Source organism: Squalius cephalus (genome assembly GCF_949319135.1).
Source record: "Squalius cephalus genome assembly, chromosome: 5".
Lineage (NCBI taxonomy): Eukaryota > Metazoa > Chordata > Actinopteri > Cypriniformes > Leuciscidae > Squalius > Squalius cephalus.
The window spans coordinates 24,090,118-24,107,468 of record NC_137126.1 but is presented as its reverse complement, the minus strand read 5'-3'; the positions used below and the strand labels follow the sequence as shown (position 1 = coordinate 24,107,468).

At 36.6% G+C, this 17,351-nt stretch overlaps 1 protein-coding gene across 3 annotated transcripts in view; it reads left to right on the top strand.

Moving 5' to 3' along the window:
- The window catches only part of tmem8b (transmembrane protein 8B), a 149,312-nt gene that overhangs the window by 111,255 nt on the left and 20,706 nt on the right, over positions 1 to 17,351 (top strand). For all 3 annotated transcript variants that reach the window (XM_079871423.1, XM_079871422.1, XM_079871421.1), the window contains 4 exons: positions 3,892 to 3,988; positions 10,304 to 10,427; positions 11,882 to 12,024; positions 17,093 to 17,271. In XM_079871423.1, the coding sequence (XP_079727549.1) occupies positions 3,892 to 3,988; positions 10,304 to 10,427; positions 11,882 to 12,024; positions 17,093 to 17,271 (543 nt within the window). The remainder of the gene's footprint in view (positions 1 to 3,891; positions 3,989 to 10,303; positions 10,428 to 11,881; positions 12,025 to 17,092; positions 17,272 to 17,351) is intronic.

The window sequence follows — 17,351 nt, the reverse complement described above, 5'->3', positions numbered from 1 at the left end:
GGAATAAAAACTGATTTGCTTTTTACTGGAATGCTTATGAATGTGAAAAGTACTGTACATGTGGACATACAGTTCCCAACCAAGAAATTTAGTGTAAAACGGTGGATTGCATGTTTTGCATGCAGATACCTGTAAAACTGAAACATAAAAGTCTATGCAGTTTTAGTAATGTCAACAATAGCCAGTATTTTGAAACCTGGTGTACTTTGATTGACTGCATGTACCTTGTGAAGTGAAAACAAGTGTTATTCTTTGACAGAATAATTTCATTTTGAGTCAGATTTCCAGTGTTTTGGTAAAGTTAGTGTGTGCACAGAGAAACATGTGTTCTGTTTTGAAATGAAGAGTTAGTGTATATTTAACAAAATGTGTTTTTGAGAAGACAATTAACCATTTGGCCAATTGTGTTTTGTAGGTGTGAGTCTGTGTTAAGAGTTTAGAAAAAGTATCTGAAGTATGGGTAAGCGCTTGTTAGCGATTGAAAAAAACTGTAAGTAGAAGTTATTGTATGTTGTGTAATTACACACAGTATGACTGTTCTTTTGAAGGTTTGCTGTACGTGTTCTCATTTAGGAGACGCTCACTCAAATGTCATTGTTATTTATTTATTTATGTATGCATGAGAACCGTTGCAGGGTTTCATATTCCTTGTATAATAATAATAGTAATAATGATAAATAAGAAGAATATTAATAACAATAAAATGAATATTAATAGTATTATTGTTATTATAGATCATTTATCATCCCTCTATTTTGAATAGGTTAGTTATGCTTATCAGATTAGGCCTTTACAAAGTTATACTGTTGCCTTTATGCAAATTGATACCTATTGTGTGATATGCGTATGACTGTAAAATATTGTTTTTAAATTTTAATTTTTTTTACCAACACTTTTTATTCTTGAATATAGTATACAGTAACTTTGCAATAATAAAGATGCATTTCTGTCCCTTTTCCCCAATAAACTGCAAAAGTAAGTGGAAAGTTCTCAACTTCAAGTAATAGGTTACGAGTGGTCAGTCAGAGGCTCTTTTTCACTCTTTTTCAAAGATTTTCACTAACTGCTTAGGAAACAACGCTTTTGGGATACTTGACGTAGATATTAAGTACTTATGTGCGACTAATGTCTTATAGTGCTTTGGGAACCTAGCCTGATTCTAATGGCACTGCAGTTGAAAGACTTTGCAGTTAAATTACGTTTTTTTCTTTTTATACTCCATTGACTGAAGATGAAAAGCTGAAAAAAGTTCAGAGTACTGTCACATGAAAAGAGCTGAAACAGATCTAAATAACTGGACCCCATCAGCTTTGGAGAGCAGAGACACAGAGTGAATTTTTAAATCTGATTTTCCTCGATTTTCCTCCCATCTTGGTGTCATTCTTCCTTCCTTGTTCTTCAGCTTATTAAGCTCTCTGTGCTTCCCTTAATTAGATGTAATTCAGCCATTTTACTCTGACAGCATATAACGCTTTCAGTTTGGCTAACATTTAAACACAGTCAGTAGAATAAAAGGTCCTACTTAATTTTATAGTTATATTGTTGTATTAGTTTAATTGATATTTAAGCATTATCACAAGGAAAGCAACATGATTGCATGTGTGATACTTTCTTTATACAGCAGTTCAATAAATAAGAATTTAAATTTTGAGTAATTTTAGATACAATATTGCTAGTTATTTTGTCTGCATTTTCTCTGCCAGCAAAAATAGTCCCAAACAAAGTCTGCACATTTACAAGCAAAAAGCAGTAGTGGCGTTTCATTGCTCAATGGATCAGCATTTTTGAACGAATCAGTGTGTATGATTCACTGAGTCAAATGTTCCATTTCTAATTAGCATTTTTGAACAAATCTGTTGAGTGAATGACTCGCTCATACAGAAAATCACTTTTTTTTACCTCTTTTACCTTTTTTATTTGTAATCAAAATGTCGTATCTTGATCTCTGGTGACGTATGCCGGACTTCTTCAATCATTAAGTCAGCTTAAAACCCCATCCTTTCTTACAATCGACTGCAAGCTCGCATTCAGATCTGCCTCCATCTAATCAACAACCAATGAACTGAAACAAGTTTCCATCCTACTGTTCTTTTCTTTTTCGGTAATCTGTTTCACTATGTGTAACAGAAGGAACGATCTGTCGCTACTTCCATTTCATCACAAATGTATAATAGTAGTCCGGTAGCATTCTGGGTAAAAATAAAGAGGCACTGAAGTTGTCTTTCATTGCTCCCTTTGCCAAGTGTGTTTCAAAACGTCCACAAACATTATATTGAACAAAACTAGTCCATTTTATCCTAGTTATTGGCGGAATATTCATTCTTAACAGCAAATGCTGCTCATCATTGCTTCTTCTACAATCAATTCTTTCCACTCATCAGGTGTTGCCCTGTCTAATGAATGCCAATACTGCAGTAGATGTGGCTTTAACATTTGACGGCAGATCTGTCAACCATCTTGTGGTCAGTTCAGTTTTGAAATGCATAAAGGAAACTTTTTTTGTGGGCTGTTAATTTTTAAACTGTCTTGAATGACAGCCAAGAACTAGCCTGAGTGAAATCAGCTGGTCATCCGTCATTGTTAAAAACGTACATCCCTGATTGGGGTCTGGTCTGAGGCCAGCTCAACACAGGTGCTTGGCACAGCATTGACATTAAAGCACTCCACGCTGAATATCGAGCAAAAGAGAAGCCAGGAAATTCCAGTTGCTGTTGTACTGATTACTAAAAACACTGGTTCGAAAAAAGCCTGTGTTTGAGACACTCTTGGTTCATTCAGATTACATGCTCTTGTTTTTCATTGTCTATTGTGTAAAGCTGTCAGGCCTTATACAGGAAGAGACAATGCCATAGATTTGCTGTTATGGATGACTAAAGCTTGCAAGATATTACAAATTGGAGTAGTATAGAATTTCTCAGCACGTGGTTATTTTTATATTATAATATCTATGCATTTATTTTTTATATATTTTATATAGACAGGGTTATACATTTAACCAATAGAAACACATTTAAATAATATAAACATATAAATAGGCTATAAAACAAATATAACTAAGCCTAATGTATATATATATATATATTACTACTGCTGTCAAAGAGATTAATCACATCTAACATAAAGTTTTTGTTTATATAATATATGTGTGTGTGTATATATATATATATATATATATATATATATAATATATATATATGCATACATATATGGGTGTGTTCTCACACACACACACACACACACACACACACACACACACACACACACACACACACACACACACACACACACAGGTGTTTTTTTAGGTCCAGATGATTGACTTTTTGGAGCCCTCCCAGAGGACATATACAGTATATGCCTTCTTTGGCGTTGAAATGGCACCAAGAACAAGACATGTCATTGAATTATTAACCAATAACATAGGCGGTCCGACTGATTTCTGTCGTAAAATGTAATGAACAACTCTGATTAGTCAGAGAACATGATACTTTGCTTCAAAGTGTTATTTTTCCTCTCTCTCCTCCAAAGTTTGTGTAAGAGCGATCACTAATTTGCCTCATGTCCTGGATTCGCTTATTCATCAAGCCATTCATCATGTATTATTTATGAACAGGGTGAAAGGCAAGGGCGAACGTCTTTATTTTCAGACGTCTGTGGATAGGAGGCTCTCGGTGGGAGATGATTGGCCTTTCGTTCAGCTACAAAGAATCTTTATCCCTTTGATATTCCTATGAAATTATCACATCTCGAACGATTATATCACAGCCTTCTCCTTTACCCGCCAAACCCTCTTTTGACCTGCTTTGTGTCACCGGCTTGTTAATTAACTATGATGTTCACTTATCTTCAACAGGATTCAAACTGGATTACTTTATCTCTTTTTTCCCCCTCCAGTCTTCTGTAAGAGGAGAGAATATTACGATCTTTGGCTGCCTGAATCATGGGATGCCGCTGTCTCTTCATGACAACACGTCAGTCTCATGTGAATCTGGTAAGACCGTCTATGATCATATCTGAGACTTTTTAAGCTATGTTGTAGTTATCCTCACCCTCCCATTCTGTGAAAAAGTTTGGAATATGAATAAAAAGAGTGCTAAAATATTATGGTAAAATCTTGTTAACTGTAAATTACCTTACAGTAGGCTTTACAGTGGAAAAAAATACATTAGTAAATTTATTGGAAAGATTTACTGTGAAATATATATTATTATTTATGAAGAGCCAAACAAGCCAAAATTCATTCTTCTACTCTCACACTCATACATTCTCCTTTCACATACATACATTTCTACTCTCTCACACACACACATACATTTATACTTTCTCACACACACATACATTCTCCTTTCACATAAATACATTTTTACTGTCACACACATACATTCTCCTTTCACATACATACAATTCTACCCTCACACACACATACATTCTCCTTTCACATACATACATTTCTACTGTCACACACATACACTCTCCTTTTACATATACATTTTACTCTTATGCAAATGCATAAAGTATGCATTTAATATTATAAATAATAAATGTATGTAAGAAGATAATGTATGTGATGTCTGAAAAAAATATGTGTATGTAAGAGAATAATGTATATGTGTGAGAGAGAGTATAGTGGAAACGGAAGGCGTATAATGAAAACGGAGGGCAGGTCTGGCGCGATCGGGGTCACCGGACTGCGGTCAAGCCAGTCAGGGTTTGAAAATACACGGTCAACCCAGCCGCCAAAAAAATGGGTGTGCGTCTGCGCCTATTACTATGATTATGGTAAATTCAGGAACAGCAGCGAGAGAACTTTTTTCATCCGACTAGCTACTTAGCCATATATCCGCGGCCGCGCTGTCGGATGTCGTGCGGGAGATCACGACTTGATAATGTTTAAAGTCCGCGTGAACCGGAAGTTGCAAACGACTTTTCTTCAGTGTTGTGACGTATTTCCAAGTGAAACGGAATATTGAACAGAGGGCAGGGTTTTACTTTAGCGCTCCTCCTCTCCATCTCTCACTCATAGCAGACTGACTATGAGGTTTGAGGGGAGTGGTTAAGCGTTTTCACCCCAAGCCGTCAAACTGACGTCATCAGAGAAGGAACGCCATTCCAGACCGGAAGAAACTTTTCAGATTTTGATTAAAGATTACCACGGCAAACAATTTTTTTCTGTGTATTAACTTGCATGGATTAATTGTTCACCACAAGACTAGTAATATGCGCTAACAAAGTAAATAGGGTCAATTTTGATTTCAGGTGGACTTTAAAAGAGATTCATTTTCAGTGCACTCAATGTTTTTGTAAAGAGAGTTTACAGTTATAAAGTTAAATAGCAACATAAAGTGCTTGTATAGAGTTGGTGTATGTTAATTGAGCTTTATCTGATTACTGAAATGTTAATGTCAGTATTGTTTTATTTGGTGGAATACACTTTCTGTGACCATATACAGTATCAGATAAATGTGTAATGTGAGTTTATTGAAAGAGCGTTTCACTTTTTGACACGAAGAAGTCACACTGCCAGCTATTTCAACACTGTGAAACAAAAACTAATTTATTGTTGTCTTTGTTGAATTTGCAGATTGTAGCCTACAGTGTGTGACAGAAATAAAAATTAGATGTGTCGCCAGAAAAACAGCCTCTTCTGTGTGTGCAACAGGATATAACTGTTCTCAGACCTGATTCTTTGTCTGGATTCATAAGCAGTCCGCACAACATTTAGACGTCCATATAAGGACTCCAATGTATTTACTGCTGCTTTATTTCTTGAATCCTCAACAAATCTTGAGACTGACCGAAATCCACATAGGGTTTGAATGTGATCACAGAGTTCTCAATGCAGCCTATCATGCACAAAATAATCTGTTTCTCTTTGCATTTGGTCAGTACATTCTAGCATATTATTATTGTCTGATTTCGGGCCCTATTTTAACGATCTGAAACGCAAGTATCAAACGCGAAACGCAAGTAACTTTGTGGGCGGATCTCGGGCGATGTTGCTATTATACCGGTGGGATAAATGCCTCTTGCGCCCGACGCAAATCTAAAATGGGTTGGTCTGAAGTAGCTTCATTATTCATAGGTGTGGTTTGTTCCATGGCGGATTGCTATTATAACGGCGGATTTGCCAGGCGCACACCAGGAGCGGTTCACAGCCGAGGAGACTGATGTTCTCGTCAGGGCTGTAAAAGACAGAGAAGTGACATTGGGGATGGAGAAACCCACCCAAATAAGCTTCGGTTAAACAGGCGTATAATAATTTTGGTAAATGTGTAAGCTAGATTTATGCCTATTTTTTTACACCTTCAAGGACACCACAATGATTTCCCTCATGTGGAATATTTTTCCTTGTAATTCTGTATGGTTTGCAAAAATGGCAATTGCTGCGTCTGTGTGAGAGAAGCAAAGTGTATGTGCGTTGTGCACTGCACACGCTACATTATGGCCAAGTATGCGTCCTTAAAATAACAACTGAACGCGCCACTGACTTAAGACTAGGTTTTTCTGATCTGTGGCAGAATTGTTTTCTGGAACTGCAAAATAGCACCAGGGAACGTTTGCGCCAGAACACGCCTCCTCTTTTCGCTGAACCGCCCCCGGGAGCGCAAGTTCATTCCCTAATTTACCGATGTGCGTCGGTCGAGGGAAAAGTCTGCTGTGTGTCGGGTGCAAAATAGGAATGATACATGCATCTGTGTACAAAGTCAATTGCGCTGGGTGCAAGATAGGGCCCTTCATGTTCATTGCTACTTAGGCCTACTTGAAAAGAAAACAGGATTACTATGTGAAAGGAGAATGTATGTGTGTGTGCGTATAAATGTATGTATGTGAAAGTAGAACGTAAGTGTGTGTGAGAGAAATGTATGTATGTGAAAGGAGAATGAATGTGAATGTGAGAGTAGAAATGTATGAATGTTAGAGTAGAAATGTATGTATGTGAAAGGAGAATGTATGTGTGTGACATTTTGGCTTGTACGGCCCCTCATACACACACGCACGCACGCACACACACACACACACACACACACACATATATACATACATACATACATACATACATATATATATATATATATATATATATATATATATATATATATATATATACACTATATACACACAGATGTATTATATAAACACAAATGTTTTATTTTATAATCGATTTATCGCGATTAATCATTTTGACAGCACTAATTATTATTCATTATATTGTAAATAAAAATATGTTTACTTAGATCTATTTATATGTATTTGCAGTGAAAAACAGTAAAATGATTTATATTATTTTATTATTAAAATATGTATGTTTCTTTTTGTAATCAGTTATGTGCCATTGTCTGGTTTATATTTAATGTTGTTTTGTAAATATTGATGACATTATTTTAGTGTTTATTTTTGATTTACACTAATTGATGTGGCCTTTCTTTTGTACCATATTATGGTGGTTGTCAGCATGATTTAAGGTAAAAGCAGATTTTAGTAGTTTAAATATGTATTAGCATGTATTACAGTTTTTTCCGATTGCTAAACAACAGTGAGCACAACTGGAGCTACATGTGCATAACTCTAACTACAGTCTGCACTACCAACAGTCACCTGAGCTAAACAGTTCACATCACCTGCAAAACTCACTCCAAGCAACACAACTCACATGGCTCAAAACAGGCTCAGTGCAGCCAAACACTATGCACAACCCTCACTGAGATAACACACACTGTCACTCAGAACACACTGAGAGTAAAAACACTAGCATCAAACTCCAATACAGAAAATACAAACTTTTCATCTTTATAGTTTGAACAATTTCAGTGACTTCATACAAAGTAATATTTTCTTCAAAGAAAAGAGTGACATTCTTTCACATGATTTATTTACAGTTTTTTTCGATTGCTAAACGACAGTGGGCACAACTGGAGTCACATGTGCAAAACTCTAACTACAGTCTGCACAGCAGCAGTTCATGTGGACCAAACTCTAGTTCTTTTTTCATTGCTTGAACACAGTTTTCAAAACTCTACACACTTATCCCATGACTTTAACCACAACCTGCACAACACTGTGGATTTACAGCACTTTGTTCAAATGCTAACACACTGCTGTCAAAACTGTGAACCACACATTCAAAACAGAATAGATTTCAGCCTTGTGCCTTTCAAACACTGCTGATTGCAATTTCAGCTGAAAGGCTCCCATACACAAAAGAAATATATTTGAAATATATTTTTGGAATATATGCAAATATTCGAAATTGGCCCAATAAATATATTTTAGTTAAATATATGTAAATATATTTCACACTTACTGTAACATCATATATTTTTGTTATATTTCAGAATATATTTCAAAATGATAAATATAAGTGACCAACAATGCAAATATATTTCAATGTATTTGGAATATATGACACATATATTTTCGACACTTTACGTAAAATATATTTCAATATATTTTTTTTCTGTATGGGTGGAGGTGGAAAGTGTTTGGTCACCACCCACATGACCAAATGTCTCTTTTGGAAGCCATGCTTGCCGGATGTGAGGACACGACTGCCAGGGATGGATAAGGCACTCCAGAAGGTTCTTCCCCAGGTGCATGGCAAGAGAGAACATTAGATGTGATGTTGATGAAAACCTGTGGCCTGATGCTAGAGAGAGGCAGGATTAGCCCCTCAATTATTTGTTCGAATTACAGTATGTACTTTTAGTTTCTACCTTTTTTTTCTCATTACTGTAATTCCGTAAATTACTACAGACTATTGAAGCAAACTGCTAATTTTCATTTACCTTAAAGAATTGTTATGTTCTAAAAATGTAAATAAATCATGTGAAAGAATGTCACTCTTTTCTTTGAAGAAAATATTACTTTTTATGAAGTCACTGAAATTGTTCAAACTGTAAAGATGAAAAGTTTGTATTTTCTGTTTTGGTGTTTGATGCTAGTGTTTTTACTCTCAGTGTGTTCTGAGTGACAGTGTGTGTTATCTCAGTGAGGGTTGTGCATAGTGTTTGGCTGCACTGAGCCTGTTTTGAGCCATGTGTTAAGAGTTGTGTTGCTTGGAGTGAGTTTTGCAGGTGATGTGAACTGTTTAGCTCAGGTGACTGTTGGTAGTGCAGACTGTAGTTAGAGTTTTGCACATGTAGCTCCAGTTGTGCTCACTGTTGTTTAGCAATCGGAAAAAACTGTAAATTTTTAGAACATAATTCTTTAAGGTAAATGAAAATTAGCAGTTTGCTTCAATAGTCTGTAGTAATTTATGGAATTACAGTAATGAGAAAAAAAAGGTAGAAACTAAAAGTACATACTGTAATTCGAACAAATAATCAAATAAACAAGACACCTGCTTAGCCTTTCAGCTGAAATTGCAATCAGCAGTGTTTGAAAGGCTGAAATCTATTCTGTTTTGAATGTGTGGTTCACAGTTTTGACAGCAGTGTGTTAGCATTTAAACAAAGTGCTGTAAATCCACAGTATTGTGCAGGTTGTGGTTAAAGTCATGGGATAAGTGTGTAGAGTTTTGAAAACTGTGTTCAAGCAATGAAAAACGAACTAGAGTTTGGTCCACATGAACTGCTGCTGTGCTGACTGTAGTTAGAGTTTTGCACATGTGACTCCAGTTGTGCCCACTGTCGTTTAGCAATCGAAAAAAAAATGTAATATGTATTCATATAAATTAGCAATATGCTAGTTGAATGAATATGAATTGAATATACATTATAGTTATGAACTGTAAAACATCTCATAATGCCTAACAAACTGTTGCTGTATTTTTTGCTGTGAACGTTTTGGTAGCCACAGGCTGCCAGTTTGATGTATTTATTATCTATTTATTTATGTACTTTTAACTGAATTTTGGGAAGAAAAAAAGTGGAGGGAATGTTTAAATTTATTTCTGGTTGTCTTTTAAATTACTTTGGGCCAATGCCCTTTGCTATAATGTTCATGAAGACATTTCTCAATGTATACCATTGCATGAAGTTCCCTATTGGCTTTGATCCAAAATCACGGCACTAAAAATAATGTAGTGCCTTTTTAGGAAACAATTCAGGTGAAACAAAGGAAGATGTCGCCATTTATATGCAAATGCCACATAAATGGCATCTCATAGTTGCAGGCGGGATGTGGTAAACTTGCTTCTACCACATTCATTTTATTTTATGGTACATAACCTAAGTTTTAAGCACATCACTCATCTGTGCAGTTTTCTTTAGAACTCTCACAATAATAACTGTGAGTTCAGTCATAACCAATGGTGGAATTTGATAGCATTTGTCTTGTCCTTTACCTGTTTGTGCTCTTTCCTCTTCAGAATCAGTTTCAGGATTTCATCTCTCCATTAACACCACCACAAATATCACCAAGCTGAGGATACCCTACCCACAGACGGGAACGTGGTATCTGAGCCTGCGCTCTCTGTGTGCCACTGAACACGGGTGAGGACATTTGAATCTCATCAAATCTAGAATCAGTGTTTTTACACTAAATTATCAGACCTCAGTTTAGCAGTCTACATTTTTTCGAAGCTGAGAAAAGGATGTAGAATATTCATAGCACTCCATGGGCCCTATTTTAACGATCTAAGCGCATGATCTAAAGTGCACGGCACAAGTTCACTTAGGCGTGTCCGAATCCACTTTTGCTAGTTTAACGACGGGGAAAATGGTCGGCGCTTCCGGCGCAGGGTCTAAAAGGGTTGTCCCTATTCTCTTAATGAGTAATGGTTGTGTTTTGGGATTTACGTGCGTTAAACCAATCAGAGTCTCATCTCCCATTCCCTTTAAACGCCAGTTTCGCTCGCGCCATGGCAGATTCGCTATTTACATGACGGAATTTGATAGTGGAAATACCGAACGTCTCCAGAGTGCAAACGGAACTGCTCGTGCTCAAAGTAAAAGTGCGCAAGCAGACCATCTACGGGACAAGCCGGATTCCACCATATCTTTATGTACACAATAATAATCTTTTACATTGTAATCCTTTTATTTGAAATATTTGGCATGTTTGTGTGCTGATGTATGTGCGTCCCTGTGTGTTTAATAAGCAGAGTGTATGCGCGTTGTGGACCCGCCTATAGGCGCACATTTTTAAAGGGCTCTTTAAATAAAATATTGTGCCATTGACTTTAGACCAGGTTTCAGTTGGTCAATGGCGCAGTCTATTTCTGTTGCCTCAAAATAGCAACGTGCCAACAATACGCCAGAACATACCTCGTTTTCAGACCAGCATGCCCATTGGCGCACAAATAGGCGCAAATGCATTTGCTATTTAAACAACGTGGCGCAGGACGTGAAAATGATAACTGCGTCGGGCTGAAACTAGCAAAAAAACACTTGCATCGCGCTTGGCGCTGCATTGCGCCGCATTGCGCCGGGTGTAAAATAGGGCCCCACATATTTACCCTCATCCACATTTAGCACGTTTAGTAGTAGCAGCATGTGAACTGTGGGGTGTATCCTTTTGCTTTGAAATACTTAAAACAATTCATATATTCTCTTTTATGTTGACATAGCTTCTCATAACCATACTTTATCTCATTCAAAATGAAAATTAGCTCTGACAGGGAGAGTTCAGGTAAAGTTTGACATCTTCATTTGAAATTGCACGCAGAGGCTACTACCTTCCCACTAGAGATTATAGCATGTCTCCTCACCTTTGAATGTGAGGTAATTTTGAATTAGTTTTAACTTCCATCCCAGGGATTGTTCACCTTACAAATGAAGGTTCTATCATCATTTACTTACCCTCAAGTTGATCCAAACCTGTGTGACTTTTTTTTCCATCCATGGAACACAAAATAATTTATTTATAAGGCTGTGCTGCTCTCTATTTTCTAAGAAAGTGCAATGAATGTGACTGAGTTCAACCTAAAAAAACCCCTCTTCTGTAGGTTTGAGCTGTGTACTAATGTAACAGCTGAGGTGTACCTTCGCTCTTACCTGACCCCCTGCATCAATGACTGCGGCACCTATGGCCAGTGCAAACTCCTGCGCACCAACAACTACCTGTATGCTGCATGCGAGTGTAAAGCAGGTGAGCACTCATAGACTTTCTTATGTGTTCTCTTATATCAAATGAGTGGGGTAAATTAGTCATAACATTTAAATGCATTGTCTTTGAATTTCTTGGTGTGTGTCCTAAACTGAAGTTTCAGATAAGAAAATGTTTATGGCTTGGAATCAGCAAAGACCTGGTGATATCTTTGTCAAGAAATATATTGGATTTTATTTTCATTTGTTTCTCTTTGTCTGCATTGTACAGTACTTCCACATAATGCTCAAAAGTGTGGGGTCATTAAGGTTTTTTTTAAATGATTTTTTAAGTCTCTAAATGCTCACCAAGGCTGATTTTATTTCATCAAAATTACTGTAAAAACAGGGAAATATTTACATTGTGAACTATTACAATTTAAAATAAATAGTATATATTTTTTTTATGTATTCCTGTGATGGCACAGCTGAATTTTCAGCATAATTACTCCAGTCATGATCCTTCAGAAATAATTATAATATGCTGATTTAGTGTTCAAAAAGATACATTTCTTATCTTATGTTGAAAACAGTTGTGCTGAATATTTTTGTTAGCCTGGTTAAAACAAGACCATTCTCAGTAGTAACTGAGTTATGGTCTGGCAAAGCTTCATTAATAACTCATTTCCAAAGGGGCGTCACCAACGGACGTCGCTCAAATGCCTCTGGCCGCAATTGGATAGACCTAAAACCAATCAGAGCGATCATCATCGTGTAAAGCCATATGCTGCGTCCCAATTCGCCTAAGTTACACTACGCCATAAAAGTATGTACTGAAGAAAAGGTATTTACTTTTGAATGTGTAGCAAAAAAGTAGGCAAGCTTTGGGACATACTACTTCGTCTTCTTTATCGGACGGATCTGTCGCGTGCATCCTGTCATGTAAACTGCCCTGTCAATCATCTTGTCACAGTTAAAATCCTCTATTAAATCTATTTTAATTTCCTACCGTTTCGGAGAGAAATGCAGTAGCACGTTCATCTGCCAGTGGGTCTTTCATGGAGACTGTCCTCATGTGTTTGCAATTTGAATATAATAATGCATTTAAAAGTTGGTGCGCTTCACCAACGGACATCGCTCAAATGCCTCTGGGCGCAATTGGATAGACCTAAAACCAATCAGAGCGATTGTCATTGTGTAAAGCCCGCCCCAACGTTTCTGATTGGTGCTGCGATTTCGACGGATTAGAAATGGGCTTGAATGAGCTCTTTGCCAGACTACTTGCAGAGCAAATCTAAATTTGCCGGAAGTTGTCTGGGTTTTCCCAGGCTATATTTTTGTGGAAACCTTGATACATTTTTTTTTTTCAGGATTATTTGTTGAATAGAAAGTTTAAAAGAACAGCATTTATTTGAAATAAAAAAAAAATCTTTAAAGAAAGTAGAAAGTGTGTTTACTGTCACTTTTGTCAATCTAATGTGTCCTTGCTGAATAAAATGATCAATTTCGTTCATCAGCAACAACAGCAACAAAAATCTTACTGGCCATAAACTTTTGAAACTGTAGTGTACATTATGGTCACACTTTAGATTAGGGTCCAATTCTCACTATTAACAAACAATTAACTACGACTTTTGCCTCAATAAACTCCTAATTACTGCTTATTAATAGTTAGTAAGGTAGTTGTTAAATTTAGATTGGGCAGGATTAGGGATGTAGAATATGGTCATCCAGAATAAGGCATTAATATGTGCTTTATACGTACTAATAAACAGTTAATATCCTAGTAATATGCATGCTAATAAGCAAAGTTAGTGATAACTGGACCCTACACTAATGTGTTGCCTATGGGTACGTTTACACGACAATGCTGTACTAAAAACTAAAACGTTTTTTCTTTGTACAGATGACAACGTTATCAAAAAGATCCTCGTTCTCATGGATCCACGAAATCGACTAATATAACGCTGTATTATGCATGCCAGACAAGTATTTGGCGATGTCATTTTGTAAAGAAAGACTACGTGCCTGCACACATACTCAATCTTTTACTACAGTGCACTCGAGCCGAACGCACATGCCTATAGACATTTTGCCCGATTTTCATTCTAAGGATGTTAATCTTGATAATACTATATTATTACTTTGTCTTCTGGCTAAATTTCATCTTTACAAAGCTTACATTCACTGTAATCCCAATTTTAGAATGTTCTCCTCTGATATAATGTCCCTTTTTCGTCCTTTAAGAAAATGTCAAATCCTTTGAACACAAAGGCTTTAAAACATGTATCATCCTTGAGTCTGTTGTAAGGAATATAATTTTTTTCATGATGACAATATGTTAAAATTTGTGTTGATTTGTGTAATTCTTATAACCACTTGTGATGATGTCCATATGCCCATACGCATAAAAATTATTCCGTTTTTAGTTGAAAACAGTGTCGTGTAAACGACCCCTATATTATTAACTTATTCTGGATTTTGGTTGTATTTTGGTTGAAATAATTGAGTGCACATTTAGCTAATGCCACAATTTGTTTTACCTTCTCATAGATTTTTTCAGTCTGGCTTGGTTGTATAGCTTTTTGTTCTTTACAAAGATAGATTTGCATTTTTTTGTAGTAGTAGTAGTAACCTGCAATAAAATAAAACAACAAACAACTCATACAAGCCATCATAAACATAGGAATTGTTTCACAAATTAAAAGAAAATCCCCTAGTAACCTCTAGAGGTGACTTGCAGGGCAATTTTAGGTTGTTACACATGTAATGTGACACTTGTGCTTGAAAACTGCTTGACTCTTCAGCTTTTAGGAAAATAAAGGAGTATAAAATTCTGTGTCATTTAACAAAGTGAACAAGTCTACCCCTTTCCCCAGGGAAAGATCACCCGAGCAGTTAATATGATGATAATCACTGTAATATTTTATAATTCCATTTAATATCTTTCTCCTCTACTGTCAGATGCCAATCAAAGTTAATTGGCATGTTAAATGGTTCAATTACACATGTGCCAATCATGTCGCTCTATAACGATGAGATCACAAATCAAGTGTTTTTTTTTAATTAGAGGACATTTGATGATCCTGAGAAATTTGCTAATCACAACCTCTCAATTACAGCGCCATTATGAAGCTCTGGTGCCTCGTTTTTCCTTTCCCTCTGGATTCCTACACATAGTTTCTTTTGTCATTAGCATAGACAAATTTACCCTTTTAATTAATGTTTTCTGGCAAACAGCTTAGTGCTGTGATACAGCACGCACGCAAAGTCTCATCTGTTCTCGAGTGTCTGGTAAAGCTCAATTGACCGTCTTTGTCGACACTCAGTGAGACTTCAATCACTACATGCCTTTGAGGATTTTTGTTTGTGGTATGGCTAATTAAGGCTTCGTAATCAGAGAGATTTGTGATATGTTTTCTGGCATTTTCTATGAGAGGTTAGAGGTGCAGTGCATCTATTTCCTTCATGGTGTTTATATAACAGTAGGCTGCCCGAATCCAATCTATATTTATGAAGCTGTTTACAACAGCTGACAGATGAGGAACAGAATGTGTGTGCGAACCAGGGAGAAAGTAGCCTACATGTGTATTTCTGTGATGTTTTTTTTTCCCTTCCTTTGTTAGTTTTACATGCATTGCCTATGTGTGTTGTTTGTTTGTTTGTTTATTTATTTATAATTTTTTTGTACCTTAGTTTGCTTTGAAGACATGGACAATAGTATATTTTACAGACAGTAACGTTCAAAAGTTTGGGGTCTGTACGTTTTTTTTAGTGTTCAGGAAAGAAGTCTTTTATGCTCACCAAGGCTGCATTTATTTGATCATGAATATAATCTTGTGAAATATTCTTGTTTTCTATTTGAATATATTTTAAAATGTAATTTATTTCTGTGATGCAAAGAAGAATTTTCAGCATCATTACTGCAGTCTTCAGTGTCACATGATCCTTCAGAAATCATTCTGCTGAACATTTCTTGAAAATGCTTAAGGGGGGGGGGGGGGGGGATTAATCTCATGTTAATCTTGAGTACCTATAGAGTAGTATTGCATCCTTCATATCTCCAAAAGTCTTTAGTTTTATTATATTTATAAAAGAAAGATAGGCTGTACCGAGTCTTTCCGTAAAAAAACGAGCGGCTGGAGGCGTGCCGTGTGGGCGGAGCGCCGATAGCTAACAACACACACAGACATTTGAAGCAGTTTTACTCACCGCCTGCGGTTCCAACGCACGACCGTGAACCTTTATCGTTGGGACTGCTCCATCCTTAAGCATTAGACAATCTGCAAATCCGGCGTCGAACTGGGTCTTATTTACAAAACCTATGCAGCGCTGCCGATGATTTCCTGTTGAAGCGCGTTGATGTGCGCGGTCTCGCTCTCCTCTGGTCGACGTGTGCGCGGGCGCGCTTTTCCGAGAGAAATGCTCATATAAGGAGTTCCACTCTCGTCTACGTCATTAGATCCACGATCGAAAAAAAAACAGCCGAAACTTGTACCAACCGGTAGGCTACAAGTAAGATTTTCGGCACAGAAATTCTCCGTTATTCGTCCAAAATATTTTTTTTAAACTTTGGCCATGTTTAGCATGAGAATCCATCTCTTTAACACTGTAAACAACTCTGAATACATGAAACACCATTGTACCCCCCCTTTAATATTTAAAGTGCATTACATTCATTACATTCTTTGATGAATAGAAAGAACAGTATTTATTTGAAATAAAAATATTTTGTAATAGATTTAATGAATCTTTGCTGAATAAAAGTATTAATTTCTTCCTTTAATTAAAAAAAGTCTTACTAACCCCAAACTTTTAAACAGTATTGTACTTAATTTTAAAGGGATAGCGCATCCATTAATGAAAATTATGCCTTCATTTACTCACTTTCATGTCATTCCAAACCTGTATGACTTTCTTTCATAAAATAATATTAAATTAAATATTAAATTAAATAACATAAAATAATATTTGCGGATGAATGTTTTCCACATTTTTTCCAGTTACAGTGAACAGGGACTGAAGCTTTCAAGATTTACGCTTAAAACTGTCACTTCTGCTGTATCTTGTAGTGTGCAGGACCATGTTAAGTCCAGTTTCGAGTGGTCTGTAACACATGTGTGCTTCTCTAGGTTGGGATGGCTGGGGTTGCACGGACAACACTGAGGCGTACTCGTATGGGTTCCAGCTGCTCTCCACTCTCCTTCTGTGCCTCAGCAACCTGATGTTCGTCCCACCTGTGACCATCGCCATCCGCAGCCATTACCTGCTGGAGGCATCTGTCTATATTTTCACCATGTTCTTTTCCACTGTGAGTTTGAAGATCTGCTTTAAACCAATCAAAAATGCCAAAATTAGGCATTTCAATTGTTATCTTCATGTTGTGACATG